Source organism: Stenella coeruleoalba, assembly GCF_951394435.1.
Source record: "Stenella coeruleoalba genome assembly, chromosome: 10".
NCBI lineage: Eukaryota > Metazoa > Chordata > Mammalia > Artiodactyla > Delphinidae > Stenella > Stenella coeruleoalba.
In genome coordinates, this window is record NC_137156.1 from 103,111,962 (window position 1) to 103,139,959 (window position 27,998).

General features: G+C 55.7%; 2 protein-coding genes and 1 long non-coding RNA gene across 4 annotated transcripts in view; 1 reads left to right on the forward strand and 2 right to left on the reverse strand.

Annotated features, from left to right (window-relative positions):
• Positions 1-2,158: 2,158 nt before the first annotated feature.
• Positions 2,159-3,548, reverse strand: H1-10 (H1.10 linker histone). Its single transcript, XM_079934890.1, has one exon. It carries the CDS (start codon positions 3,202-3,204, stop codon positions 2,563-2,565), a length of 642 nt encoding a protein of 213 aa, XP_079791016.1. The 5' UTR covers positions 3,205-3,548; the 3' UTR covers positions 2,159-2,562.
• Positions 3,549-4,389: 841 nt separating this feature from the next.
• LOC307192675 lies at positions 4,390-25,771 on the forward strand. Its single transcript, XR_013830153.1, has 4 exons — positions 4,390-4,604; positions 14,393-14,534; positions 22,574-22,693; positions 25,645-25,771. It is a non-coding gene; the product is annotated as an uncharacterized lncRNA (long non-coding RNA).
• Positions 25,578-27,998, reverse strand: part of RAB7A (RAB7A, member RAS oncogene family) — a 58,993-nt gene continuing 56,572 nt past the window's right edge. For both annotated transcript variants that reach the window (XM_079933901.1, XM_079933902.1), the window contains one exon: positions 25,578-26,982. In XM_079933901.1, coding sequence (XP_079790027.1) covers positions 26,887-26,982 — 96 coding nt within the window. In that variant the 3' untranslated portion in view covers positions 25,578-26,886. The remainder of the gene's footprint in view (positions 26,983-27,998) is intronic.

Here is a 27,998-nt window from a genome sequence, read left to right on the forward strand (position 1 = left end):
CTTAGTGATCCTGGGTGAGAGAGCACCTCTTTCTCACTAGTTCCAGCAAGTCTCAGGATTGACTCATTGAACTCACTGGGGTCAAGAACCAGTTTCTCCAATCATTGTGGCCAAGGAACAGACGAAACACCCAACAGCCAGGTCTTTGGTCACGCAACCATCCCTGGGACTGGTAGGGTCAGACCCCCCAGAGCCATGTGGCCTGAGAGTAGGGGAGCGGTTTGTCTCCAGAAGAAAATTAAAGTGCTTTTTATTATCAGAAGAATGAGCCATGCTACCTGGAGAAGATAGGCCTTGGCATGGACAACAAGCCAGAGGCTAAGACTTCAAAGTATGGAGGGGGGCAGTGGTGACAAGGGTGTGGGGGTCAGCATCAGGGCCAGAGGCTGCTGGAAGAGCCAGGTGGTATGAGCAGTGAAGGGCGGATTTCAGTGGGAAATCTGGAAGGACAGTGTGGCATAAGGCCAACATGAAGGGCACTTTCGGGCCTTGGAACTCACGGGATGTCTTCAAAGGATAGAGAGTCAGTAGGGGTGGAGCTTTGGTCAGGGAGGACTCTGGGAAGGGGAGGTGGCTCAGTGTGAAGGGTTGGGCAGGAAGGAGTAGTGTCCACGTGCCCAGGTCCCTGCAGCCCTTCCAACCCTCTCTGAACCTCAGGGCAACCTAGGAGAGTGTCAGAAACCCAAGCCCCAGGCCCCAGCCTCAGATGCTGACTTGGACAACTGGGGTGAGCCCAGGTGGCATCTGGGCTTGGGTTTCTGGTTTAGGGAAAGAGGGTGTGGAATGGGAGGGCTCCCGTTTAGCTGGCCAGGAGCGCCATCCCCCAGAACCCTGGGGAGGCTGCGGCCTCTCACTGCTGCTAGCTGCTGGTGGCCTATTGCTTGGCTCTGCAGGCAGCTTGGGACCGGCCAAGGCTGGCACGGTGGCCCTGCAGCAGGGCACTGGGCACACTGCCCCAAAATCAAAACTGCAAAGTAGATGAAGCTGTTACTGATCAGGAAGTGGCCAGGACGTGGGCTGACAAGGTGGGTGGAGTTCCCAAGAACTGAAAACAGCCTTTGCCCTAATGCCAGCCAGATCAGGGCCCCATCTGGCTCTCAAGTCTCTCTCTCCGAGCTTCTGCCTCGAGGGGAATGATGTGGCACCCCTGTGACTTCTGTCTCCCCACTTCTCCCACACTGGAAGCGTGGGCAGGGCAGGCACCTGTGCTGGTTTGGCCCGCTGCTGTGTGCCCTGGGCCCAGGCCAGGGCAATAACACATTGGCAGTTGGCCCTGCAGTTCCCTGCAGCAGGAAGCAGTGGGGAGAACCTGCAGCAGGGTGGAGAGAGACTTGAAGTGGGACTGGCTGGCCACTTGCTCAACGTGGGAAGGGTCTGCCCTGCTACCCAGCCTGTGTGCCAGAGGAGGGTAGTGGCTGCCAGGCCATGGTCAGGGTCACTTGCCGGCCAGGGCCTCTTCTCTAGGCGAGATCCCCTGAAGCTCTCTCACCTACTTGCTCAGCCTGGTCTGTGCATATGCACTACCCTAGAATGCTGTCTGGCTTTCCACTGCTCCAGGGCTCTCCCTGTTTTGGAGGGTTGTCCCTTCATAGGAGCATCTGTCAGAATAGGCCTCAAGTCTAGTGCCCAACTAGAAGCACAACTATTCCGTAAGATGGACACGAAGGGTGGGAGGGTGTCCCAGGGTTGCGGGTCATTCCTGCCAATTTGTCTGTAACCCTGGGTCCCGTGTGCACTCCAGAGTAACTTACAAGCTCCAGGAGGGTCAGAGCCTTGCTCAGACCACACCTGTTAGTGGTGAGTGAACCAAAACCTGGCTCCACTGTCCCTGTCAGAGTAACACGAAGTCTCACTGAATTCGCAGTAAGCTCTGTGAAGACCCAGCGTGCGGTGACCTTGTGAGACGTGAAGGTCTCTAGCCCGCAGACCCCGCAAAGCCCCCGCTCCCCCGCCCCCCAGGCGGTGGACCCAACTGTCTATCTACCAAGGTAAACTCCGCACCTCCTTCGGGGACCAACCGGCCCCCTCTCATGCCGGGCTCCGGGCCTGCACCTCTAACGGATCCGGGATGCTGGGGACCCGCCCCCCATCCAGCCCAAGCCCCGAGGCGGCCACGCCCAACCCTACTCCACTCGGAAGAAAACAAGAGCGGTTCAAAGGTTTAAACAATTTATTGTGCCCAATTTATTGTGCCCCAAAAACGGCGACGAGAAAAAAGAGCGCCGCGCGGCCCCGCGCCCCGCGCGATTGCTCGGCGCGCGCCCGGAAACAGGCAGGGCGGGGGCGGGAAGGACTGAGCGGCCTCGCGCGCAGGCGCGGCGCGGCCTTCGGGGCCCGGTAACCAAGGCGACACCCGTTGCCAAGGGCGAGAGCCAATAGGAGCATCGCCAGGGCCGTTTCAAAAATCTAAAGCAAACAAAAAAACGCTCCCACGCGGGGGATGGGCAGGCCGGTGCGGGCCCGGGTCCCCTGAAGTTGGAGCGCGCACGGCGGCCCGGGCCGGTGCCCCGCGCAAAACCTACGTGCAGTCGGGGTGGAAAAGCGGGCGCCGGTACCCCGCGTTCACTTGCGGCCCTTGGGCACTTTGGGCACGCTGGGCTTGGCCGCCTTCTTCACCTTCTTGCCGCCCGCGGCTGCCGCCTTCTTGGCCTTGCTGCCTTTGTCCTTCTTGGAGGCGGCACCCTTCTTGTGCGAGCGCTTCTCGGGCTGCGGGCCCTTGGCGGGCTTCTTGTCCGCGCGCCGCGCAGGGGCCGCGCTCGGGGCCGCCTTCTTGGCCTTATGCGCAGCAGGCGCCGGGGCGGAGGCGGGCGCTGGGGCTCCGCGCCGCTCCCCGCCGCCCTCCAGCTTCTTGCGGTTGAGCTTGAAGGAACCGTTGGCGCCAGTGCCCTTCACCTGCAGCAGCGTATCGTTCTGCACCAGCGCCTTGATGGAATACTTGAGGTAGGTGCGCCCGTTTTGCTGGTCGAACCATGCCACCTTCTTGGCCTCCGCGTAGATCTTGGCCAGCGACGAGCCGTTGCGCTCGCCCAGTCGGCGGATGGTCTCCACCACCAGCTGGCTGTATTTTCCTGGTTGGTTCTTCTTCTTGCTATTCTTCCTTTTTTTGGACGGGGACAGCGAGGTCGAGCCGCCGGCCTTGGCCGCCTTCTTGGCCGCCCCCTCGGCGGTCGTTAGCGGCAGGGCCTCCTCCAGCTCCACAGACATGGTGGCGAGCGGGTTGGTGGCGGGCGGGGCGCGGAAGCCCGGGGGCCGCGCCGGGAAGAGAAAGGCGAGGGGCCGCGGGGGCGCCGGGGGGCTGGGGGCGCGCGGCGGCTCCAGGCGGGAGCGGCCGCGGCCGTGCCTGGGGCCGGGCGGCAGGGCTGGGGTGGGGGCCGGGCCGGCCGGAGCGGGGGTCCCGAGCCGGGGCCGGCGCGGGGTCGGCCGGAGCGCAGGAGTCCGACGCGAGATAGACGAAGCGGGGACCGTCTCGGAGCGGGTTTAGTCGGCCTCGCGAGCGTCGCCGCCTCCGCCAGAGCTCGTTGGGCGTGCGCGCTGGGCTCTGGTGAGGAGGGCGCCCCGCTCTGCTTTTATGGCTCTACGGCGGACCACGTTGAGAACAACAACAGCCTGGTCCGGGGCCAGCGCCAACTTGTGCTTCTTGGAGCCCCTTCCCCGGCCGCTGGCTTCCCAGACCGCGCCTCCCCGGCGCCGCCGCGCCCGCCGCCGTGCGCCCCGGACAGGGCCCGAGCCTGCGGCGTGGCGGAGAGGCGGCCCGCGCCCAGGGAGGGCTCGGCAGAGGGGAACGGAGGGGCGCACCCTAGGCTGCGGGAGCGCGAGAGGAGGGGGGCACCCCGTTTAGGGCCGAATAGCGCGGGCCCCCGGGGAGGCCCCGCGGCCCGGAGCTCGGCGGCAGTCAGCCAAGAGTGGTCCACGGGCCCCCAAGGCCAGACCGCGTCCGGGGGGGCCCTGGCCTGCCCGCTAGACGCGCTTTAATTTGTCCGAACTAACACAGGGCACGCCCTCACGCGGTCGGCTAGGGCAGTGTGGAGGGAGCCGGGACGGCTTCGAGGGGGGTCTCCGCCAGAGTGCAAGAGGAGAGCGGATGCTGGCGCCCTCCCCTGCGCGCCCGGGGTCTCCTTACGCCTCGGGGGCCTGGGCAGGACGCGGGAGGCGGCGGAGAAGACCGCAGGTGCTTCTCTGGGGACATTCCCTAGCCGCCGTCCCCCCCCCCGCCCCCGCCCCCGCCGCAGATGCCACAAGTGCCCCATTTTATGGTGGGTGAGCAGCCTCCATCATTCCCCCCAAAGCCAAATGGCGGCTCCGGCTGGGAGAGAGGGGAAGGCCGCGGACTCCGGACGGTTTCCCGGAGAGGATGGGGGAGGGGAGTTGCTCCTCGTCCCGGGCCACACCCCTCCCCCTCCCGCGTGGGGAGCGCAGTTGAGAGCGGGGGCTCCCTCTCCGGGTACCACGCGGAGGCTTGTGCAAATCTGGTGGCCCTGCCGCTGGGTCCAGTATTGGGGGTGCGGAGGAGGCGCTGGACCATCTTTCTCGAAGCCAAAGGAGCCCCCACTTGGGGAGCTGAGGCCACGGGGAGACGCTCCGGGAGGAGGGCGGATCCCTTTGGGGTGAGTGATTTAGGCCCGGATCCTGCGGCCGCGGCCACGGCCACGGCAGGATAAACAGTTCCCTGAGGCCCGAGCACGGAGGAGAGGGGGTGGGACGGGGTGGGGGTTGGACTGGAGCTCCAGGGGTGAGAAGAGGTGCAGCCCGTGAAAGCCAAAAAAAGCGGGTGCGTCTCGGGCCTTCTGACCCAGCAGCCCCCTGAGCGGTCTGTGCTTCCCCGTCACGGCGCTTGTCCGGCCCCCATTTGCTTTCCGACAAGCTGGGGAATAAGCCCCAGGGGAGAAGGAAATTGAGGCTGGTGGGGTGTTTGCGGGCATCAGGGGCTTGAGCCACAAAAGGGGGCAGAGAGTACAGCCCGTAGGAGAGGGAAGATGGATCTCAGCCCGGGCTCCAGCAGAGAAGGCCAAGACCCTCTCCCAGGGAGGAGGGCCGCTTAGCGAGCCCAGCCCAGGTGACGAAAGACCATCCGAAGTTCCTAACGTGGGGGGGTGGGGTGGGACACACGGGTCTGTGAGAGCTGAGCCTTGGGAGGAATAGGGAGCAGTGGCAAGGAGCTTGCAGATACTGCATGGCTTGAGCAAAGATCTTGGGTTCCGAAGATGCAGGGTGTGTGCAGGGTGAGAAGCAGCGAGATGTAGACCCCGTGCCCCCGAGGGGTCTGCCTGGGAGCAGAAGCCCTGGGAGTGAGCAGAGGGTGGGTGTGCTGGGGGTGGGCGTGGCGGCCCTCCCAGGAGGACCAGGGCGCACTGAGGTCGAGTGGGAGCAGGGGCGCCCACGAGAGAGCTGGCCCAGGGCCCCCGGGCGACTGGCACGAGGGGCTCCAGCTTGGGTCTCTGAAAGGTCAAAGGGAGAGCAGAGGGTGATAGCCCAGAAGGACCCCCGACTGAAACCTGCCCAGCCGTCGCCGTGGAGGGGGCCAGGTCGCTGGAAATGTGAATCGAGCTGGTTGCAGCAGCAGGCGGGGTGAGGGCTGTCTCCCCGGGTCATCGGAGGGGAAGGAAGGACGTGGGGCTGGCTGGAGAGGGAGGCTGCCCATTGGAGACAGAGAAAGAACGGTCAGAGGGGAAGGGACGGCCAGGCGTGGCTGGTGTCCTGGAAGCCGAGGAGGAGAGAGTTTCAAGAAGGAAGGGCCGGTCTGTCCAGTGCAGCTCCCTCAGGAAGCTGCTTGGTCCTCAGAGCCGGCTTCTGAGACCCTCTGCCTGGACCCTGCCTGTTTCGCCTGGTGTTTTACTAAGACCTGAATTACTTCCAGGATTTAAAAATCAGGCGATTTCAGTAGAAATGCAGTCCAGATTTCAGATTTCCCTTTTAAAAATCTGAAGATTTGACCGGGGTGGGTTGGGGGGAGTGGGCAGAGGGTGCAGGGCCTGAGTAACAGTTCAGTGAAGGGTGCCGGGAGGCTCCCTTGCCCTGGGGGAGGCCTGGCCGTAACTGGAGGAGAGAAGGAATCAAAGCAGGGAATGGACACATGCAGGCAGGGCAGTCCACAGGGAGGACACACCGGCCCTCCTGGGCTCCTTGGCCTGCCCGGGGGTGGGTTGCTGCCTGGGTCCCAGGGCTCAGGGAGACTAATTCTAGGCTTGGGGAGTGGGCAGGGAGGCGATTTCCTCCCAGTGACCTCATTATACAAGTGAGGACACGGAGGCCTGGGTGGCAGTTAGCAGCTTTACCCAGTTCTCCAGGACGCTAGGCCTTCAGGGATGCCTCTTGAACCCAACGCGCCTGGGTAGCCCCCTGCCATCCTTTAAGGACGTCACAGGTGGGGAAGGCCTCACGTGGCCAATGGGAAAATGCCAAAATATGGGAAAAGGAGCACCTGGAATTGGCCAGGGCCTGGTGGAGAGGGCCACCCCTTCCCCGGGGCCGGGGGTGCATATTCTCCCTAGGCAGGCTCCTCCAGTCCTGGGCTCCAAACACCATCCGTACACTGGTGACGCCCATTTCTGTCTCTCTCCCGAGTAACAGGCGCCGCGGGCTGCCCACCGCTTCCCCTGGGATGTCTAAAAAGCATCTCTTCTGTGTCCTCGCTGAAACAAAAACTCCCCATTTTCTCTTGCAATCCTGCTTCTCCCCAAACGTGCAGAAAGCATGGGCCCCTCCTCATCTCTTCTTCCCTCTCCCCCCACCCATAGGTGCCTGTGTGCACTTCTCCCCCAGCCGCCGCGCTTGCCGCCCTCCCTCTCCAGGCTTTTTGTTCCTCCCACACACCAGGGGCTCCCACCTTGGGGCCTTCGCACCTGCTGTGTGGCTAGCTCCTTTCACCCAGAACCCATTCAGTGCAGCCTCCAGGCCAGCCGGGCCAAGACGCCTCTCTGGGATTCCTGTCTCGTTACCCTGCTTTATTTTCTTCATAGCACTTAACGATCATCTGACCCTGTTTTGCCTATTTCTGGGGGGGCTCCGAGAGCGTAGCTGGGTCTGCCTTGCTCCTTGCCGGCCCCCAGCCCCGGGCACACCCTGCTTGGCGACGCAGCAGCAGGAAGGTGGACTCTGGGAGTCAGGAGCTCCCCTCCCCCAAACTCCCTGTGTGACCCACCTGCCTGGGCCCCGGGTGGTCTCAGTGTTGCCATCTGTATAAGGGGTGCACGCACAAAGGGGCAAACAGAGGCACCTCCACCTCGGAGTGTTTCTGACAGCCTGGGCAGGAGCCCCGGGTGGGGAGGCCCAGAGGGCTGTGGGGTCGCCAGCCTGCTGTGGGAAAGGCCCAGTCGGCTGTGGCTGGGCTGCTGGGGTAACAGTTAAGAGGCCAAAGGGTTTGTCTCCCCAGAAGCTGTTTTAAACCGAGAGGTTGGCTCCAGCCTTAGCCTGGGCTGGGCCCAGTTTGGGGTTTGAAATGTAAATAAGAGGCATTAAGTGCTTTTCAGTATTTAAGGGGAGAAAAAGGGGAATTCACCAGACGAGGCTGCGGGGAGGTTGCCTTTAAGATGCAAATGTGTATTGTGAAGCCCTGAATGGGGACGTGGTGAGGGCCTCTGGCCGCTCACCCCCAGGGCCGGCGGTGTGGCGGGGCGGGACCGCCAGGCGGGAGGCTGAGGTCAAAGGAGCGGATGAGTAGATGCTGACGCTTAGAGGAGGTGTAACGGGGGGCTGAGCTGCCACCGCGTCCTGTCCTGTCCCCGGGGCCCCGGCTGCCCACCACCTCTGCAGACACCCCCAAAGTGCTGCTGTCCTTAACGTGCAGGTTGTCAAGAAGGGACTTAGGTGCTTCTCAGTGTGGAAGGAGCCAGACCTCGGCAGGACCCGCCACCCCCTGGCGCTGTGTGTCAGGGTCAGAGTGAGGGAGGCCCCCACTCCGGGGGACTGAGGACCGTGGGTGCCGAGTAAGGACCCCATCCTAGAGACGGGCCTGCAGTGCTGATCAGAGGCGCGGCGTGGAGAGTGGAGCCCATACCCTGGGACGTGAACAGTGGCTCGGCTCCAGGAGGGGTCCTACCACCTCCCTCTTCCGCTTGTGCCCGAGCTGGGGATCTTCTCCAGGACTTTGACTTTTCTTTCCTTTCATTTCTTTAAGTGCTGGGTAGTTTTTTCTTGGTGAAGTTATTTGTGGTATAAAACCCAACGGGAGTAGAAGGATGTGAAGTGAAAACAAAGCCCCCGCCCTTGGCCCCAGCTCGCGAGCTGTGCGCGCACAGGGCTTCGTGTCGCTGACTCTGGACACCGGGTCCGCGTCCAGGTCGCCTGTCCTGACGGCTGCAGCGCCAGCCATCTGGTCGTGTCCTCCTGCGGGGCAGGCGGGGCTGTTACTAAGGTGTTTCCGTGACTGTCCTTTGTTCACGAGCCCAGAAGTAGCCGCCAGATTCACTGTTATAAATCGGGTTAAGCCTTGCTGCCCCGCGACCGTGCAGCCCTCTGAGCGCCCCCTCCTCCCCGCACCCGCGTCCCCCATGAACTCCCATCCCGGCTTCTGTGACTCCACCCAGCCTGGCCTGTGTGTGTCCCCACCTCCCCGCCCCATTTCAGGCACCGCCATCCCCCCGCCCCCGTGACCTGGCCGCCTCCTCAGGGCTTCCTGACCCCTCATCTCTTCTGGGCCGCGGCCACCAGCCTTTGGGGGTGTGAAGGGACGTGGCATCCTGCCCCCCTCACAGCCTGGCCCTGCCGTCCCCACCTTCCCCTGCCCTTCCTTTCGGCCTCTGCCCAGCCCAGCCTCCCCAGGGGCCTCCCCTGCGGGGGTCTCTGCCTGGCTGGGCCAGGTCTGGGGGGAGCAGTGGAGTTGGATGGCGTTTGGGCCCTTGGTTCAAGGACAGGGGAGCCGGCGACTCTCCTGGCCCAGGAGACGCGGGCTCCCGGCCCCCCTGTCTGCGGGGCAGGGGTCTCCTGGGACCCAGGCTGCCTGCTCCAGTGCCCCCCGGCGAGGGAGCCGGCCCGGTGGGCGAGGCCAGACTTGTCTTCCAGCCTGGGGCTGTGGTAGAGCTTGACATCTCTTCTCCAGAAGGCCCGGGGTTTGAGGCCCGAGGAGCCCGGGCGGGTTTGCGATGGAGAGACCATTTGGGGAGGGGCCCCGGCGACCAGGACAAAACGCTACAAAGAGAGAAACCATCTTCCATCATCGCCCTGCGGGGCGGAGGCGCCGACAAGGGAATCTTGGCTTTATCTCCTTTCTTACAAATAGCCTCAGCTGTGGAGACGCTCCCGTGGGGGCCTGGGCGGGGAGGGGGGGACACGCAAAGCCCTACAGGTGGCGAGAGCAGCCTGGGCCCAGGCGCCGGGCATCCACCCATCCCGTGCGGCCGGGGCTGCGTTTCTGCCTGCGGTGGAAAACCGGGACCCAGGAGAGACTGGGTAAGGTCCCCGGTGACCCCTGGCCAGGAAGAGATGGCAGAGCATTTGCTGTTTACCTCATTTCAAGGCGGCCCCCCCACCCCACTTTTTAGCACGTGGTCTTACACCACCTCTCGCTTTCTCATGCCTGCCACCCCCAGGAGAGCAGGGACCCGATCAACCCATGCTGCACGAGGCCTGGCACGTAGTAGGTCCTCAATAAATATTCGTTGAATGAATGAGATGGGAGTCAAACTCTGGCGGGCTTCCCGTCCCAGTGCGAGTCTGCACGGTTGCAGGGCCGAGCCGAGAGCCCGAGGGGCCTGCGAGGCTCGCAGATGCTCATGTCAGTGTGACTGGCGATCCCGACATTCTCTCCTGGTCAAGAACAACTCACAGCTGCCCTGAGAGGCTGGGACTCCACTCCCTAACTGCCGTTGTCCGGGGGGGCTGCCACCCCCCAGCCCGGGCCCCCGCCCTCCCCGCTCAGGACCCTCCAGGGCTCCCCGACCGTCCTGCAGCACTCGGGCCTGCTGACCTCTTCAGACTTTATGTCCTGGCGCCCCTGCCCTCCCCGCGGCCTCCCTCCCAGAGCCCACTTCCCACCCCTGGTTTGACTTCCATCGGCTCCTTCAGTCCTGTCATCCTCATTCCTTTTCTCGTAAGTTTTCTGTAGCTAAAGTATCTTTTATTTTAGCATCTGTCCCCCACCCCCAAGAGCTTGTCTGTCTTGTGTAGCATTGAATGATGAGAATCTAGAAAGGAATCTAACTCCAAACTCAGGAGTTAGGTCCGTTAGGACTCAGAATTATATTTGTGAAAGGGGGAAACAAGCCGCCAAACCAACACCTAGTCTAGAGCTCGACATAAACGGCTCTCCAAAAATGAGTTCCCTTACTTTATTTCCCTCTAATCAGATATTAATTCCTGAGCGCTTTGGGACCGTCGATGGATCCAGTGGGAAGGACCCTTTGACCCTGTCTTGTGTCCTGTCGGCCCTGTCCCCACCTTACATGCAGAAGCTGAGGTCCAGAGAAGACGCAGGGCTCACACGGTGCCACTGGATTGCGCTCCGAGTCTGATTCCTAGTGCAGGGCTCTTGCCCTTCCTGACACTTCATCTGTCCAGTTAGCCAGGGCCGGGGGAGGGGCAGCAAGGCCAAGGCTAGGTCCCAGGATGAGGACAGGTGTTCGCCAAGCTCCAGCCTGGTTTGGGTGCAGAAGTCTTTCCATCCGGGCCAGGCCCCGGAGCCAGGGAACGGCGGAAGGGCAGCCGGAGGAGGGCCAAGCAGTCTTGAGGCATCTAAGCTCACTCTGGACCTGCCTGTTAGGCGCCATCTGCCCCAGAAGACTGAGAAAGCCTCAGAGTGGATCTCCCTGTTGCCACATCTTCACAGAGGCCAAGGTTTTCTCAAAGCCCCCATTGGACCCCATCAGATCCTGCCCACCCCTCAAACAGCTTCCCATCACACTTAAGATAAAATACAGGCGTCTCCCCACGGCCTTATGCGGCTTGCCTTCCTGTCCCTGCCCTGGACAGCCGGCCCACCCCACGCGGTGTCTTTGTGCTGCGGTTCCCTCCTCCTTGGACTCTCAGGCCCTATTCCTTCTTGCCAGTCAGGTGAATAACACCTCAGGGAAGCCTTCCCTAAACACCCCGTCTGAAGTAGGGCCACCCACCCCCATCTTTCCCCATCACTTCGACAAGTTTTTCTTTAAAGCGCTTATCACTACTTGAGCTTTTGCATTTATAGCCTAGTCTCTCCTCCCCACCTGGAGTCAGCTTGTCTGGTGTGTGGGTCACCGAATTCTCTGTACTTAGCATACAGTAGATGCTCAATAAACATTTGTTCGAATAAGTGACAGAGAAAGGGCCCTCACAGGGAGTAGTGAGATTCGGCCCGTTTTTTCTGCCCAAGGTATTAAACTGCGCGCCTGGAGAGCCTGGGGGTTAGGTCCAAGAAAGCACCTTCCCCTGCCCTCCCCTAGGCCTTCGACAAGTGAGCGGTTGGCTCCAGTGGAGGAACTAGCATTTCAAACGGGAGAGAGGTTGGGGCCTTGGGGCAGCTTTCTGTGTGGGGAGCGGGGACAGTTCTCGGGAAGGACAGTCTTCACCCTTAGGGTGAGTAACGACCACGGCCGGGGTCAATCGCTGTGGAGGGGACTGAGCGGAAAGGGTGCCCGGGATGCTCGGGAAGGATGCTCGTCTCTGCGTCAGGGGGAGCGGGAGCCGGCGCCCAGCTTCTGCGTTTTCGGCTGCCCAAGTCCCCTCCGGGTTTAAGGGGCGCGCCGCGTGGTCTCACCCGCGTCCCCGGCCCTTCCGCGCTCGCCTCCCTCCCGCCCCGCCCGTGCGGCTGGACTGCCCAGCGGGTAACTGAGCTCGGCCGGCGGGCGTTGGGCGCGCGCCCCACCCCGTCTCCATGGAAACCGCTTGCCAGCCTCCCTCCCAACAGCCCACCGGCTGCGCGGCTCTGGGGACCAGACGCGCGGATCCTCAAGCCCGGAGACGCATGTCAGCACGGGGACCCCCAGACCCCCTTCTCGACAGGCCCAGGAAGGGGCGGGGGGGAGTCTCTCGTTTAACAAAGGGTCGATGCTGGGGCAGGTTTGGGAAAAGGAATTGACCCAAAGCCTGGAGAGCTTGGACCCCTGGGTACTGTTGCTGGTCCAGGACCTGCGCTGGAGCTTTCCTGCCACAGGTCCTCCTGAGGCCCTGCCAAGGTTTCCCTGGGGTGGCACCGAGGCCAGACCCCAGGACTTCGTCCCCTGGGCACAGATCCCTCTGGTCACTCCCCACGGGGTTGCATTGGACGAGGCTCTGAGATGAGGTTCTGTGAAGGACGCTGCAAGACTCCCCCCGACGCCGCCGGGCAGCCACCAGGGAAGGCGTCCCGCTGTGGGGACCGCTTGCCCCCATAGATCCCAGCCAGGCTATGGCAGAAGCTCTGCAAAGCTGACCTTGGTCTTTGACCTCTGCCTGGTAGGCTCAGAGAACAGCCTAGGCCACATCTACGCCCGCCAAGGAGACCAACTGCTGGTTTCCTCCCAAGACCCGCACCCTGCACAGATTTTTAGATGTCCACAGCCCCAGTAGAGGACTGGCTAACCTGAAAGCTGACTTCTCCCGGGATATGGCCAAGTGACCGCTGGTGCACACCTGACCTGCCACTGCACCAACCACTAGAGCTGGCTTCCAGAGTGACCTTTTAACTGGTCCTCACTGGCCACTCCCGATGCTGCCTTCAAGGCCTGTACAGTCGGCACCTGCTGGCCTTTGTATGTCAGGAATCCACGCCACCAGCCCCTGTGGTGACACCGGACACTGGGGACCAGAGCTTTGCAGATTTGCCTGATGCTAAACCACCAGAGATCTGTCCTCGTGTGGAACCACCACACTGCACACCTCTGTGCCTTTCTTGTCCACCTGTCTGGGATGCTTTTCTATTCCAATTTTGTCCCAGGAAACAAAAAAAAGTCCAAACCAAAACAGAAGACAAAAGCATTAATTTTCTCTGTCCCGGGGTTCACAGACTTACAGGCCTACCTGGCCAGGTAGAAAATATCAATGAATGAGATGGTTTGCGAGGGACTGGTGATCTGAGGGGCACGGTGCGCCCATAAGGGGGGCAATGAGCCCAGCTCCCGCTGCTATGCCAGGTAGAAGGCAGGCCCCGGGCTGCAGAACACTCTGAAGACAAGTGGCAAAACGACATTTTTTAGTCTATAATCTCTTCTTCTCTCAACATTATTCAAAATTCAGATTAAAAGACTTCCCTGGTGGCACAGTGGTTAAGAATCCGCCAGCCAGTGCAGGGAACACGGGTTCTAGCCCTGGTCCGGGACAATCCCACATGCCGTGGAACAGCTGAGCCCGTGCGCCACCACTATTGAGCCAGCGTTCTAGAGCCCGCGAGCCACAACTACTGAGCCCACGTGCTGCAACTACTGAAGCCCACACGCCTAGAGCCCGTGCTCTGCCATGAGAGGAGCCACCGCAATGAGAATCCCGCGCACCACAACGAAGAGTAGCCCCCGCTCGCCGCAACTCCAAGAAAGCCCGTGCGCAGCAACGAAGACCCAACACAGCCAAAAATAAATAAATAAAATTAAAAAAAAATTTAGATTAAAGAAAAAATTGTAAGAAGTAAGACAAGGCATGTCTGCAGCTCAGGGTTGGCCTGCCTGGCTTGCTAGCCTGGACTTCAGCGCAGATTCAGCCCTGTCTGCCCGTGATCTTATGAAAACTCCACTTAAGCCTGCTGTGTGCAGACCCCCTGGACACTGTTCTTTGCATGTGCCTGAGCCCCAGAGATCCCTCCATGTTACTGGCCGGCTGGGGGCTCCTCAGGGTGGGACCCTGTGCCTGGCCCAGCTCCCTCACCTGCTTCTCCCTGAGGAGCAAGGGCTGCCCAAAGATTCTTTACCAAACTGATCTGCAACCAGTCTAGAAGGAGATGGAGAGGGAGGTGGGGGTCTCTGGGCCTCTCAGCACCAGGTGCCAGGCCAGCCGCAGGGCGCACTCTTCCCGCTTTGAGTTTGGCCCCAGACTTGTGAGCCGGCTTTCTCAAAAGCCCCTCCCAGCCCCTGGCCCTAGAGGTCAGCGTGGAAAGAGCAGCACAGCAGCTTGGCTTCCAAGGCAGCAAGGCAGCATCCGCGCAGCACTGAGATTCCCAGACTCAGCCCTGAGAATCTGCACCTCGTTCCTGGCCCCTTTCCGGATGGTTTATGTGCTACCCAGCGACGTGCACTTGTGCATAAGCCAGCGCCCTGCTCTGGGGCCCCAGTGGGCAGCTCAGGGGCCCTGTTGCTCCGGGGAGCCCTGGGCGCCTCCAGGTCCGGGTGTGACTTCCCAGGGGGACGGTTCCTGTGCACAGTGAGGGGCGTGTGACGGTAGTTCCTCGGGCTTCAGGCCTTGACTGAGAAGGGAAGGGGGTTTCTCTCTTCCCCTTTCCAGAAACGTACAAAACAGAAGTAGAAACCAACTGCTGTGCCCTCTAATACTTGTCTGCTGCCAACCCGCCACCTTGCAGGACCACGGACACTGGAACACGATGACCACGGTGACGCCAGCTCCTTTCCTAGTTCCCTAAGGAGGCTTGGGCCACGGCCTCTGCTGATTGGTCACAATCCAGAAGAGTGGTTCTCAACCTGGCTGCCCACTCAGATCACCTGGTGAGCTTTAAAAACTCCCAGCGCCTTCTCCCAGGACAGTGAAATCCACAGTGCCAAAGGTAGAGCCCAGGCATGAGGATTTTTCTTCCAGTTTTATTGGGATATAATTGACGGGTACTAGGATTTCCGGGGGGGAGGGGGGGCATTACCAGAGAAAGAATGCCTGCCTCGGGGCAGTGGAAACACTGCCCTACCCCCAGCGGGAGGAGGTGAGCCCTGGGGCTCCCTGTGGTCCAGGGGGCAGGCTTCCCAGCTTCCGGGATGGGATGCCGGGTGGGTGAGAGCCACTCCAAGGGGGGGGGATGGGCGGCAATCTGAGTCTGGGGCCTTTCTCGGGGGAGGGAGGGGTGCCTGAGGGGGTGTTCTTTGGCCCCCTCCGCTTCCACCTCCTTCAGGTAGTGAGGCTGGCAGGCCTTGCCCACTGGCTCTTTTAGGGCTTGATGGCCAAAGAAATTAGTCCCACACCACTGCGGCCTCCCACACCTTGGAAGAAGCTCGTGTTCTCTATATACACGGGGGAGTGGCAGCAGAAGTCGAGCTGGCCGAACTGTCTCGTGTGCGGTGTGGCTTTGCCCACACAGGGCGCTTCTGCCGAAAGGGCACCCCGCGCAGGGACATCACAGAGGATGGAGGATGTTTGCGGGCAGAGGCAGGGGCCCCTGGGGTTCTGTGAGGCTGAGGCCTCTTTTCAGGTTTCGTGAGCTGCAGACACTGCCTTTGACTTCTTTAGCTCGGCAGTTTCCTTTTTCCCCTTTTTTAAAAACAAAAATGAAATGCACGTAACAGACTTTTTACCATTTTAACCGTTTTTAAGTATACAGTTCAGTGTCATGACATCTATTCACAATGTTGTGCAACCATCACCACTGTTTATTTCCAGAACTTTTCCGTCATTGCTAACAGAAACTCTGTACCAACTGAAGAGTAACTCTCCGTTCCCCCACTGCCCACAACATCTATTCTATTTTCGGTTGATAGGATTTTTCCTATTCTAGCGCCTTCATCTAAGTGAAGTCATACAATATTTATTTTTCTATGTCAGGCTTATTTTACTTAGCAAAATGGCTTCAAGTTTCATCCATGTCGCAGCATTATTCAGAATTTGTTCCATTTTTGTGGCTGAATAGTATTCCGTTATACATATATAAACCACATTTTGTTTACTCATCATCTGTTGATGGACACTTGGGTTGTTTCCACCTTATAGCTATTGCAAATAATGCTGCTATGAACTTGCTATACGACCATCTCTCTGAGTCCCAGCTTTCAGTTCTTTTGGGTAAATACATAGGAGTGGAATTGCTGGCTCATATGGTAACTCTATGTTTAAATTTTTGAGGAATGACCAAACTATTTTCCACGCAGGCACACCATTTTACATTATTTCCATGTGCACAAAGGTTCCAATTTCTCCACATCCTTGGGAACACTCATTTTCTGTTTTTTTTGGGTGTTTGTTTCTTTTGTTTTGGTTGCGTTGGGTCTTCGTTGCTGCGCGCGGGCTTTCTCTAGTTGTGGCGAGCGGGGGCTACTCTTGGTTGCGGTGCGCGGGCTTCTCATTGCGGAGGCTTCTCGTTGCAGAGCACAAGCTCTAGGCGCGCGGGCTTCAGTTGTTGTGGCTCGCGGGCTCTAGAGCACAGGCTCAGCAGTTGTGGCGCACGGGCTTAGTTGCTCCAGGGCATGTGGGATCTTCCTGGACCAGGACTTGAACCCGTGTCCCCTGCATTGGCAGGCGGATTCTTAACCACTGCACCACCAGGGAAGTCCCTTTTGTTTTGTTTTGAATAATAGGCATACTACTGGGTGTAAGGTGACTTTGATTTGCATTTCCCAAATGCCTAGTGACATTGAGCATCTTTTCATGTTCTTATTGGCCACCTGTGTATCTTCTTTGGACAGATATCCAAGTCTTTTGACCATTTTTATTTATTTATTTATTTATTTTTGCGGTACCGCTGTGGCCTGTCGCGTTGCGGAGCACAGGCTCCAGACGCGCAGGCTCAGCGGCCATGGCTCACGGGCCCAGCCGCTCCGCGGCATGTGGGATCTTCCCGGACCGGGGCACGAACCCGCGTCCCCTGCATTGGCAGGCGGACTCTCAACCACTGCGCCACCAGGGAAGCCCTATTTTATTAATTTTGACGCTATCATAAATGGAATTATTTTTTTGGATTGTTTATTGTTAGCATATAGAAATGCAGCTGATTTGTGTGTTGATTTTTGTATTCTGCGATGTTGCTGAAGTAGTTTATCATCTCTAGTTATATCGTGGACTCTTCAGGGTTTTCCACATATAAGACTGTGCCATCTGTGAACAAAGATACTGTTACGTCTTCCTTTCCAATTTGGAGGCCTTTTATTTTTTTGCCCTAAGTGTTCTGGATAGAACTGCCGGTGCTCTGCGGAATGTGGTGATGGAAGGGGGCACCCTTGTCTTGTTCCTGACCTTAGGGAAAAGGCTTTCAGTCTTTAACCGCTGAGTATGATGTTGACTGTGGGGTTTTCATATGTGGGTTTTATTATGTTGAGGCAGTTTCCTTCTATTGCTAGTTGACTCAGTGTTTGTTTCACAAAAAGGGGTTAAAGTTTTAAACACTGGTAACTGACACCTACCGTGACATTAGTTTCAGGTGTACCGCTATTTGTATATACTGTGATCACCACAGTAAGTGTAGTCAAATCCGTCAGCATACATCGTTACAAATTTTCTTTTTCTTCTGATGAGAACTTGTAAGGTCTAGTCTCTTAGTGAAACTGCAGGGACTGCTTAGTTAAATCCATCACCTGTAACCTGCCTTGACTCATCAAGGCGGTTTTAATTGTTGCTACAAGAAGACCTGCGTGTCCTCCACGCAGCCTAACAGTGTCCGGAAAGCCCAGAGTCAGCTGTACCCGGTTAGAGCTGAGCCGGTTGAAACCGGTTAGGACCGCCGGCCCTCCAACTGGGCCTGCGCAGCTTTCCCCGGGGCGGCCTTTTGAACCTGCAGAGGCCGGGGGCCTAGTTCCACCGGCTCACACCCTTCTTCCGTCACTTTTCTCCGCGCCCCCCATGCGCGGACCCCGCCCTGCTTCCTTATTCCTTATCCCGAAACCACCCGGGCTCCCTGCCTGCCGTGGCGTCTATTCTCCTGTCTCCTCGCTCGGCTTTCCGACCTCGGCATCTCAGCTTGTGGCTTGCCGCGCGTCAGGTAAGACAGCTTGTTTCAGCAACTTTGAAATATGCAGTCGAATATGACTAACCCTGGTCGCCATCCAGGACGTTACATTCCCAGGACCAACGTTGTAACCGGAAGCCTGGCCCTCTTGCCCCATTTCACCCCTCACCCCCGAGCCCCACCGCCCACCCCCCACCCCCGCCAGCTCTGGCAACCTCCAGTCTGTTCTCTGTGTCCGTGGGTTTGGCGTATTTACTTATTTTTAGATGCCACATATCAAGGAGATCATACAGTATTTGTCTTTCTCTTACTTCGCTTAGCCTGATGCCCTAAAGTCCATCCACGATGACATAAATGTCGGGATTTCCTTCGTTTCTTACGGCTAAGAGTCCATTGCATCCGTGGACCACATCTTTATCCGTTTATCTGTTGATGGACACTCGGGTTGTTTCCATGTCTTGACTGTTGTGAACAGTGCTGCGGTGAACATGAGGGTGCAGCTGTCTTTCGAGTTGTGTTTTCACTTCCTTCAGATAAATACTGAGCAGTGGAATTGCTGGATGGGTTGATCGTTCTATTTTTTTAATTGACTTGTTTGTTTTACTTTTTCACAAACCCCTGTGTCGAGGGCCGATTTTCAGTAGATCGCGGCGAGGGAGCCGCTCTGCTGCGTTCGAGGCCCGACCCAGAAGCAGCTCGTCTACAGACTGTTCAGCTCCAGGTTCCCCACAAACGTGCGGTGCATGATTCTGTTGTTAATTTTTGAGGAACCTGCATACTCTCTTCCACTCCCACCAACAGTGCACAAGGGTTCCCTTTTCTCCACATCATCAGCAACACGTGTTATTTCTTGTCTTTGATAAATAGTCATTCTGACAGGTGTGAGGTGGTATCTCATCGTGGTCTTGCCTCGTTTCCCCGATGTAGTGACGTTGAGCATCTTTTCAGGTACCCGTTGGCCATCTGTGTGTGTCCTCTGGAAAAATGTCTCTTCAGATCCTTTGCCTGTTTTTATTTTTATTTTTTGCGGTACGCGGGCCTCTCACTCTTGTGGCCTCTCCCGTTGCAGAGCACAGGCTCCAGACGCACAGGCTCAGTGGCCATGGCTCATAGGCCCAGCCGCACCGCGGCATGTGGGATCGTCCCGGACCGGGGCACGAACCCGTGTCCCCTGCATCGGCAGGCGGACTCTCAACCACTGCGCCACCAGGGAAGCCCCTTTGACCATTTTAAAATTGGATTGTTTGTTCTTTTGCTTTTGAATTGTATGAGTTTTTAAATATATTTTGGATATTAAGCGCTTATCAGCTGTATGATTTGCAAGTATTTTATCCCATTCAGTAGGCTGTCTTTTCATTGTGTTCATGGCTTCCTTTGCAGAAACCTTCTAGTTGAATTTTTTCAAATGCTTTTTCTGCATCAGTTGAGATCATGTTTTTTTGTCTTCATCCTGTAAATGTCGTGTATCGATAGACTTGAGTATGTTGAATCATCCTTGAATTCTAGGCATAAATTCCACTTGGACATGGTGTATAATCCTTTTCATATGCTTCAGCAGTTTCCGTTTTTACAGCGAGAATAGCCAGAGAATCAGTGACCTGCCAGGATTCTCATGATACCCAGGGTAACCTGAGTTGATCTCAGAGTTGGAGGATCCTATCCCAGCGCCAGAAATGGGGGATGGCAGGCAGTTTCCCTGTCCTTCCACAACCCCTGGACAAGACAGCCCCCAAACAGTCCTTTCCAGGCGTGGAGGGCTGACTGGAGAGAGAACCAGGGTCTTTTTTTTTTTTTTTTTTTTGATGTGGACCATTTTTTAAAAGTCTTTGTTGAATCTGGTACAATACTGCTTCTGTTTCATGTTTTGGTTTTGTGGCTGTGTGGCATGTGGGATCTTAGCTCCCCCACCAGGGATCGAACCTACACCCCCTGCATTGGAAGAGGAAGTCTTAACCACTGGACTGCCAGGGAAGGCCCCAGTGTGCTTCTCTGAACTAACAGCCATGCTGGCTTCTCCAAGGAGAAGCAACAGATACAGATACACGTGCAGACCCCAGTTCAGCCAGTTGGCTTTCCTCCTCTAAAGTGAGGGGTTTATTACAGCCCTTACCCTTCCTCCCCTCTGGCCTAAAGTAGGGACTCAAGGTTCACCCATGAGCTAGACTAGACCCTAAGTGGTAACGTACTTCCAGCGCTGGCTCCTTTCCCTGGAGCTCCGGCAAAATGGCGAGTGCCCAGCGACAGGGGCGGTTCTAGCCCTGCAGTGCCAACTGAGGCAGGACTCCCGCCAGCGAGCTCGCTTCTCCCCAGACGTCAGGAAACTCGGGAGACTGAGCCCGCCTGGTGGAGCAGCGCCTCCATCGCCTCGTTTTGTCACACACCAGGGCTCCGGCAGCACCAGGTGGCAGTCACACGCTTCTTGGCCAGCACGTGCAAGTGACACGCACAGGGAGAAGGCAAGTGTGCAACAAGGTGGGTCCTCCAGGGCATGAGGGATCTTCCCAGACCAGGGCTCGAACCCATGTCCCCTGCATTGGCAGGCGGATTCTTAACCACTGAGCCACCAGTGAAGTCCCATCAGAGAATGTTTTGTGTATGATCTCTCCTAGGAGTTTTATGGTGTCATGTCTTAAGTCTTTAAGCCATCTTGAGTTTATTTTTGTGTGTAGTGTGAGGGAGTGGTCTAACTTAATTGATTTACATGCAGCTGTCCAACTTTCCCAACTCCACTTGCTGAAGAGACTGTCGTTTTTCCATTGTATATTCTTGCCTCCTTTGTCAGAGATTAATTGAGCATAGGTGTGTGGGTTTATTTCTGGCCTCTCTTTTCTGTTCCATTCATCTGTATGTCTGTTTTTGTACCCATAAAACTTTTTTTTTTTTTTTTTTTGCGGTACGCGGGCCTCTCACTGTCGTGGCCTCTCCCGTTGCGGAGCACAGGCTCTGGACGCGCAGGCTCAGCGGCCATGGCTCACGGGCCCAGCTGCTCCGCGGCATGTGGGATCTTCCCCGCCGGGGCACGAACCCGTGTCCCCTGCATCGGCAGGACTCTCAACCACTGCGCCACCAGGGAAGCCCCACAACACTGTTTTGATTACTGTAGCTCTGTAGTATTGTTTGAAGTATAGGAGAGTTATGCCTCCTGCTTTGTTTTTTCCCTCAGGATTGGTTTGGCAATTCCGGGTCTTCTATGGTTTCATATAAAGTTTTGGATTATTTATTCTATTTCTGTGAAAAGTATCTTGGGAATTTTGAGAGGGATGGCGTTCGATCTGTAGATTACTTTCGGTAGTATCGCCATCTTAGCAATATTCTTCCAATCTAAGCGCATGGGATATCTTTCCATTTCTTTGAATCCTTTTTAATTTCCTTTATTAATGTTTCATAGTTCTCAGGGTGTAAGCCTTTCACCTCCTTGGTCAGGTTTATTCCTAGGATTTTGGTTCTATTTTAGAAGTTACTTGTTTTTTCCATTCTCTTTGATATTTCATTGTTAGTGTAAAGAAATGCAACCGATTTTTTTGTCTTGTTTTGTTTGGCCTCACCTCGTGGCATGCATAACTTCCCCAATCAAGGATGGAACCCATGGCCCCTGCAGTCGAAGGGTTGAGTCTTAACCACTGGACCACCAGGAAGGTCCTTGCAACTGATTTTGGAATATTAATCTTGTATCCTGCTACTTTGCTGAATTCATTTACTAGATCTAGTAATTTTTGTGTGGAGTTTTCAGGGTTTTCTATATATAGTATCATAGCATCTGTATATAATGAGCTTTACCTCTTCCCTTCCAGTTTGCATCACCTTTCTTTTCCTTGTCTGACTGCTGTGGCTAGGACTTCCAAGACTATGTTGAATTGAAGTGGTGAGAGTGAGCATCCTTGTCTTGTTTCAGATTTTAGCGGGAAGGCTTTCAGGTTTTCACATTATATTGGCTGTGGGTTTGTCATAAATGGCTTTTATGATGTTGAGATGTGTTCCCTCTATTCTAATTTGGTAAGAGGTTTTATCATGAATGGATGCTGAATTTTGGTTTTGCTTTTTCTGCATCTATTGGGATGATCATTTGGTTTTTGAGTTTTCTTTTGTTAATGTGGTATGTATCACATTGATTTTGCAGACGTTGAGAACCCTCCTTGTGAACTTGGGTTAAATCCCACTTGGATTCAGACTTGGGATTGTGGTGTATGATGGTTTTTTATGTGTTATTGGATTCGGCTTGTTAATATTTTGTTTGGAATTTTTGCACCTATATTCAAAGACCTGGCCCGTTATGTTCTTTTTTATGGCTGAGTAGTACTCCAGTGTATTTAGGTACCACGCCTTCTTTATCTATTTATCTGTCGACGGACATTTAGGTTGTTTCCATGTCTTGGCTATTGTAAACAGTGCTGCAGTGAACACTGGGGTGCGTGTGTCTTTTTGAATTAGAGTTTTCTCTGGACATACACCCATGAGTGGGACTGCCAGCTCATATGGTAGTTCGATTTTTAGTTTTCTGAGGAACCTCCATACTGTTCTTCATAGTGGCTGCACCAACTTACATTCCCACGAACAGTGCAGGAGGGTCCCCTTTTCTCTGCACCCTCTCCAGCATTTGTTACCTGTAGACTTTTGTGTGTGTGTGTGTGTTTTTTGCGGTACGCGGGCCTCTCACCGCTGTGGCCTGTCCCGCCGCGGAGCACAGGCTCCGGACGCACAGGCTCAGCAGCCATGGCTCACGGGCCCAGCTGCTCTGTGGCATGCGGGATCCTCACGGACCGGGGCACGAACTCGTGTCCCCCGCATTGGCAGGCAGACTCTCAACCACTGCGCCACCAGGGAGGGAAGCCCTAGACTTTTTTTTTAAGAACAGCTCTTTTTTTTTTTTTGCCCCCACACATGCAGGATCTTAGTTCCCCGACCAGGGATTGAACCCCCGTTCCCCTTGCAGTTGAAGCATGCCGTCCTAACCACTGGACCACCAGGGAATTCCTGTGGACTTCTTAATGATGGCCATTCTGACTGGTATGAGTAGTTTTAATTTGCATTTCTCTAATAATTAGTGATATTGAGCATCTTTTCATGTGCTTGCAGGCCATCTGTATGTCTTCTTTGGAGAAATGTCTATTAAGGTCTCTGCCCATTTTTCTACTGGGTTTTTTTTGTTGTTGAGTTGTACAGGGCCACTTTCAAATGTGAGGTCAAGTTCTTGCTTATGTGAAATTCAAGGAGGATTGAGGCCAGGTGATTTTCAGTGCACAGGTTCAAGGTGAAGTTCAGGATCAAGCTGAAGAGCGAGGCGCAGAACACTGGACCGAGGTCAGGTTCCAGGTTAGTTTGAAGCTTACCCAAGGCTGCTTCACGGGGATTACGGTCAGGAGCATCCCGGTGTGAAGGACAAGACTGGAGTTGAGAAGTTCAAGGTTAAAGTCAGTTTCTCAGTGTGAGACACTGGCAGCATGATCTGGACCAGGGGTGAGGGTCAGTTTCAGGGTCAACTTCAAGATGATCAAATTCAAGGACCAGTTCAGCACTGACTTTGGTTAACGTGCAGCATCAGGAGGGTCATTCCAAGGTTGTAACGTAAGTGTGACACAGGGTCAAGTTCAGGACAAGGTAAAAATCAGGGCAATTCACAAGGAACACATATCCATAGGGTGAGAGACTGGATCAGGGTCAGGCTCAGGGTCAGTTTCAAGGTAAACATCTGGTGTGAGGTGAAGCAGGAAGTCACCTAAAATTAGGACATCATGTGGTCAGGTCATTCGGAAGGCAAAGATGCGGCAACACCAGTGTGAGGTCCAGGAAGATCTTTAGGGTCGTGACAAGGCAAGAGGTTCAACCTGAGTGTATCTGGCTGAGAAGCAGGGTCTGGGTCAGGATTAATGAAACAAGGTGAATATACTCAGCCGTATACTTTCACCCCAACAGCAAGCTCTTGCTGAGAGCCTGAGCCAATTAGGATGAGTGTAATTAGTGTAATGGGGAGAATCCGTATTACTGTAAGCAGCTTAGTCTCAACCACTGCAGGTCAGCATAAACCGTGATGGACCTACGTTCAGCTCTAACTAGTGCTACTAGACATGTGCAGACAAGCTCGGCCTCAGGCATTCTTCTCAAACATAAAACCGTATTGCTGGTTAGTGTTATCTAACATGAACGGAAGCAATGCAACACACCTTCATCTAAAGGCACTTTCTTACTGCGAGGTAGGAGGAATTAGGACCAATCTGAATAGAGGTTTTGATAAGAACTCCCATCAGTGCAACAACGTCAGTCCCAGACTCCTTACAGCTTGTTGGAGTGAAGTGAACGCAAGCGCAGCGATGCACAGTCACAGGGTGACTGGGTTTGCATCAAGCTGAGGAGCACTACTGAGATGAATTTGTATCCGTGCAACAAATCATTCCCATTCTTCTCAAAAGTAACTTCCTCTTGTTAGAACAAACTGAGATGAATGTAGACACAGCAGCACACATTCGTCTCCATTCACATTCTTACCGGGAGGCACAGCAAATTCAAACGAACTCAACTGTGTTACTGAAAAGAATTTGCGTTAGTGCAAACACTCCAAATCCCATTCTCCTCAAAAGCAAACCTTACTGCTTGCTGGAGCTAACCTGCTTCTCTCAAAAGCACGTGCTGATGCTGACTCTTAGTAGGAGTGTGGGAAAAGATGCTGTATTAGTGCAGAGTTCAGTCTCAGCCTTACTTCTTACTGTGGAGAAACCCAATCTAGGTAAGTGTAGCTGTGCGTACAGAGTTTAGGTAGATAAGGTGAGACCAAGGTCGGCCAGCCATTGACGGGACGTGGTGTGGACTAGTCTCAGGCTGGAGAGGAAGGCTGTCATGGGAGGTAGGGTTCAGTGTTAACTTCAGTTTGAATATGACAGGGTCAGGAGGAGGGTCAGATTCAAGGTCATTTCAAAGGGGACCATGTTTAGGATGATTGTCAGTGACAAGACGAAGCTGAGCACAGAGTCAAGGTCGGTTAAAAGTCAAATTTCGAATCAGCCAGCTACGGCTGCGATCAGGGCCACAAGGTTATGTTCGGGCTCATTTCAAAAATAAAGCAGGTCAGTGTAAGGATGGTCACCAGTTTTAGGGCATGGCTGAGGTCAGAGGTCAAAGTCCATTTCCACGTCATGTTCAGGGTTAGGGCGAGAGGGACCCGCTCTGAGAACAGCAGCCTGGTCCACACAGCACGGCCCAGCACGAGGCCGCCAGCTGGGAAGGACTCTGCTCCTCTTGAGGCCAAACAGCATACCCCCAAGCCCAGCCCAGGGTGCAGGGCCGCAGCAGGGGTAAGCCCCGATGGCCGCGGCGGCGCTGTGGCTGTGAGCTCCTGAGGACGCTACTTTAACACGTGAAGTCCGGGCCAAGAGCAGCGGGGGAAAGACACGACTGAGGGGCTTGAGAAGTGGACCCAAGTAGAATCCAAAGGCTACGTCTGCAAAACCTACACTGTCCTGCTGCGGGAAACACGACTAGTTCGTACAGTTGGCTCTGGGCGGCATCTACTCAGTCCCGGCTGTTGCTTATCTATGTTGGAACATGGGGCTGGTGCTGCCAGGTCTTCCTGTCCTGATCCAGAACTATGTGACGGTCGACCATCACAGCATTAAAAACAAGGCAGCACAAAGACCGAGTGACACTCCCAGGCTGTGCGTGGTGGTCCATGGGTCCCCAGCAGCTCGTGGTTGCTCCTCTAGGGACAATGCTCTCTCCATGCAGGGTCCCCCCCCAATACTGTGATTAAAAATGCAAAAGACAAAAGCCAGGGGCAGGTATGCAGGGCTGGAGAGGAGAAGGCCTTTCTGCCTCAGAGTCCTGCGGACCCAGAAAAAGCAACGGCAGGGATTAGCTAACAGGGTCTCTCCTGAGCCCGAGTCTGGAAGAGGGAAAAAAGACAGGGCGAAGACAGATGGTCTTTGTTCTTGTTACATTTTATTGGCATCACGTTCATCTCTTTACAGAAGAACTTGGCCCACACCCTAGAATGCAGGCCTCTGGAGAGAGGGAGGTGCTCTGAGAAGCAAGCTACAATGCGGGGCAGGTCCTGGGGCACAGCTGCCTGGCTCCACACCCAGGACACGGGGAAGGCATGGCGGGTTGTACTGGGAAGAAGGAGAGAAGGTCTGCTCACCTAAGGATGCCACAGCCCCGAAAGGAGCACCTTCCAGAACAAAGGTAAAGCCCCTAGGACAGGTCTGGTAGGATTTTCCTTTTCCTTTCTCTCTTGTACGTGGATGCTGATCTAATAAGGGAGTTTCAAAGTGTGGAGCAGAGGAAAAAAAGAAAAATGAGAGTTTTATATTTCTGAAACAGCCGTTTCTCCATTGCACACACCATGGTATTATGCAAATCAACCTCTTGGAAAAATTTAGATACAGAAGGGAACTAGACAGTTTTCCCCCTGGAGAGATGAAAAGCTTTTTGGCTCCTAAGTCTTTGATTAAAAGGCGTACATGATTCTCGTGTCTACTGTACAGAATACTGCCTCCAGCTGGATTTCTGAAATCTGAGTGGCTAAACACTCTGCGATCCAGACAGGCTTCACCCTCCATCTCTACGCCTGCATCTCAGGACTTAAACACGTAATCCAAGAATTTCTTACACTAATTTATACATTTTTAATTGGTTGCATATATTAACATGTACTATAAGATTCTTTTCTAAGAAGCATTACATAATAAATGGATACTGTAAAAAGATCTGATTAGTTAAAAGTAACAAGCATTAACAGATACATACAAAACTCAGCCTGATCAGACTGGGTGTGAGCCTGTAATGAAGCGCAGGGCACCCGCCTTCCCAAGTGGTAGCCTTCACGGGGGTGGGGGGGTAAAAAGACCACAAGACAAGTTAAAAAAACCAGAACTAATTAGACACAGGTTGACTGTAAACAGTTCTCTCTCTCCAGTGGACAAAAAGAAGTCGTCTCCGAGGCCGACTCCAAACCGGAACGATTTCTACAGCCGGCCCGTCCTGCTGCCATCTGAGGGCTGACGCAGGGACCCCGATGGAGCCGGCACAGGCCTGGGCTGTGGAGTGAGTCTGTGTCGGGTGTGTGTGTGCAGGGGAGACTGTGTCTGGGGGTTCTTTTGGCAGCTGGATGTGAGAGATGACTGACTGTGGAGAGGAGAGGGGCTCGTGGTGGAAGGCCTACTTGTGTTCTTGGTGCGCGAAGGGCTCTGTGCTCTGCTCGCTCTGCCGCTTCAGCAGCTACAGCTTTCTGCCGAGGCCTTGGCCCGGTCGTTCTTGTCCAGTTTGATGGGCTCGGGGAATTCATTGTACAGCTCCACCTCCGTTTCCTGGGCAGGGAGAGAGAGACAGGCTGGTTAGTCCAGGCTCGGGGAGACTCCCGAGCTCAGCCCGGGCAGATGGGGGGCATGGGCACGGAGCAGGCCCAGCAGTGCAGTGAGGGCCCTGGCAGAAGGTGCTCGAAGCCAAGTGAGCGGAAGATGGGGCAAGGTGACACTGAGTAGGCAGGCAGGACACGGCCAACGCGCCCTCCGTGTGACGTCAGCCTGGGGGCCGCCGCCTGCTCCGAGGCTTCTACCAACGTCTGACAAGAAGGTAGACGCTCCCGTGGCCTGGATTTGGCCGCTCTGAGCCAGCATGTCCTCAAGGTTCCTGGGCGCTCTTCCTGGGCGCTCCTCCGGCCCCCTACCTGCTCTCATCTTTCTGGACTCAGGGTCTAGCTTCCTTTTTGTATCTCCAGATCTGCACACGCAGAGCCCAGCCGAGGACGGATCCCTTTGTCTGGTGGGGATACAGACTGGGGTCAGTTCAGCGGGCCTTGCGCTGATGAGCATGTCTCCAGGGAGGAGCAGCCTTCTACTTCCTGATGTAGAGAAGTAATTTGTCACTTAAACACTGAGCACCTGTGCAGCAGGAACTGTTCAAGGATTCCGGAAAGCAGGGACTGGTTCTATCCATCAGAAGTTCTCTAGGAAAAATCATTCCATTCACAATTGCTATAAAAGTAACAACCTCTAGGACTACATATTTTAAAAAAAGCTCTGCTGAACACAGCAGTGTGCGTGTGCCGTGTTGTTGGGTATATTCAAAAGTTGCCAGCCGCCACCACGCCGTGATTCCAGGACACTTCTGTCATCCCCAAAAGAAAGTGTGCGCCATGGGCGGCCACCCCGGACCCTATCTGATGCCCTCAGCCCTTCCCACACACTTAGCTACTTCCTGTCGTAACAGAGTCCTCACCGGAGATCGGATCTGCTGGCACCCTGATTATGGGCTTCTGCCTCCAGAGCTGAGAGAAAATAAAAGTCTATTGCTTTAGCCACCCAGTCTGTGGTATTTGTTAAGG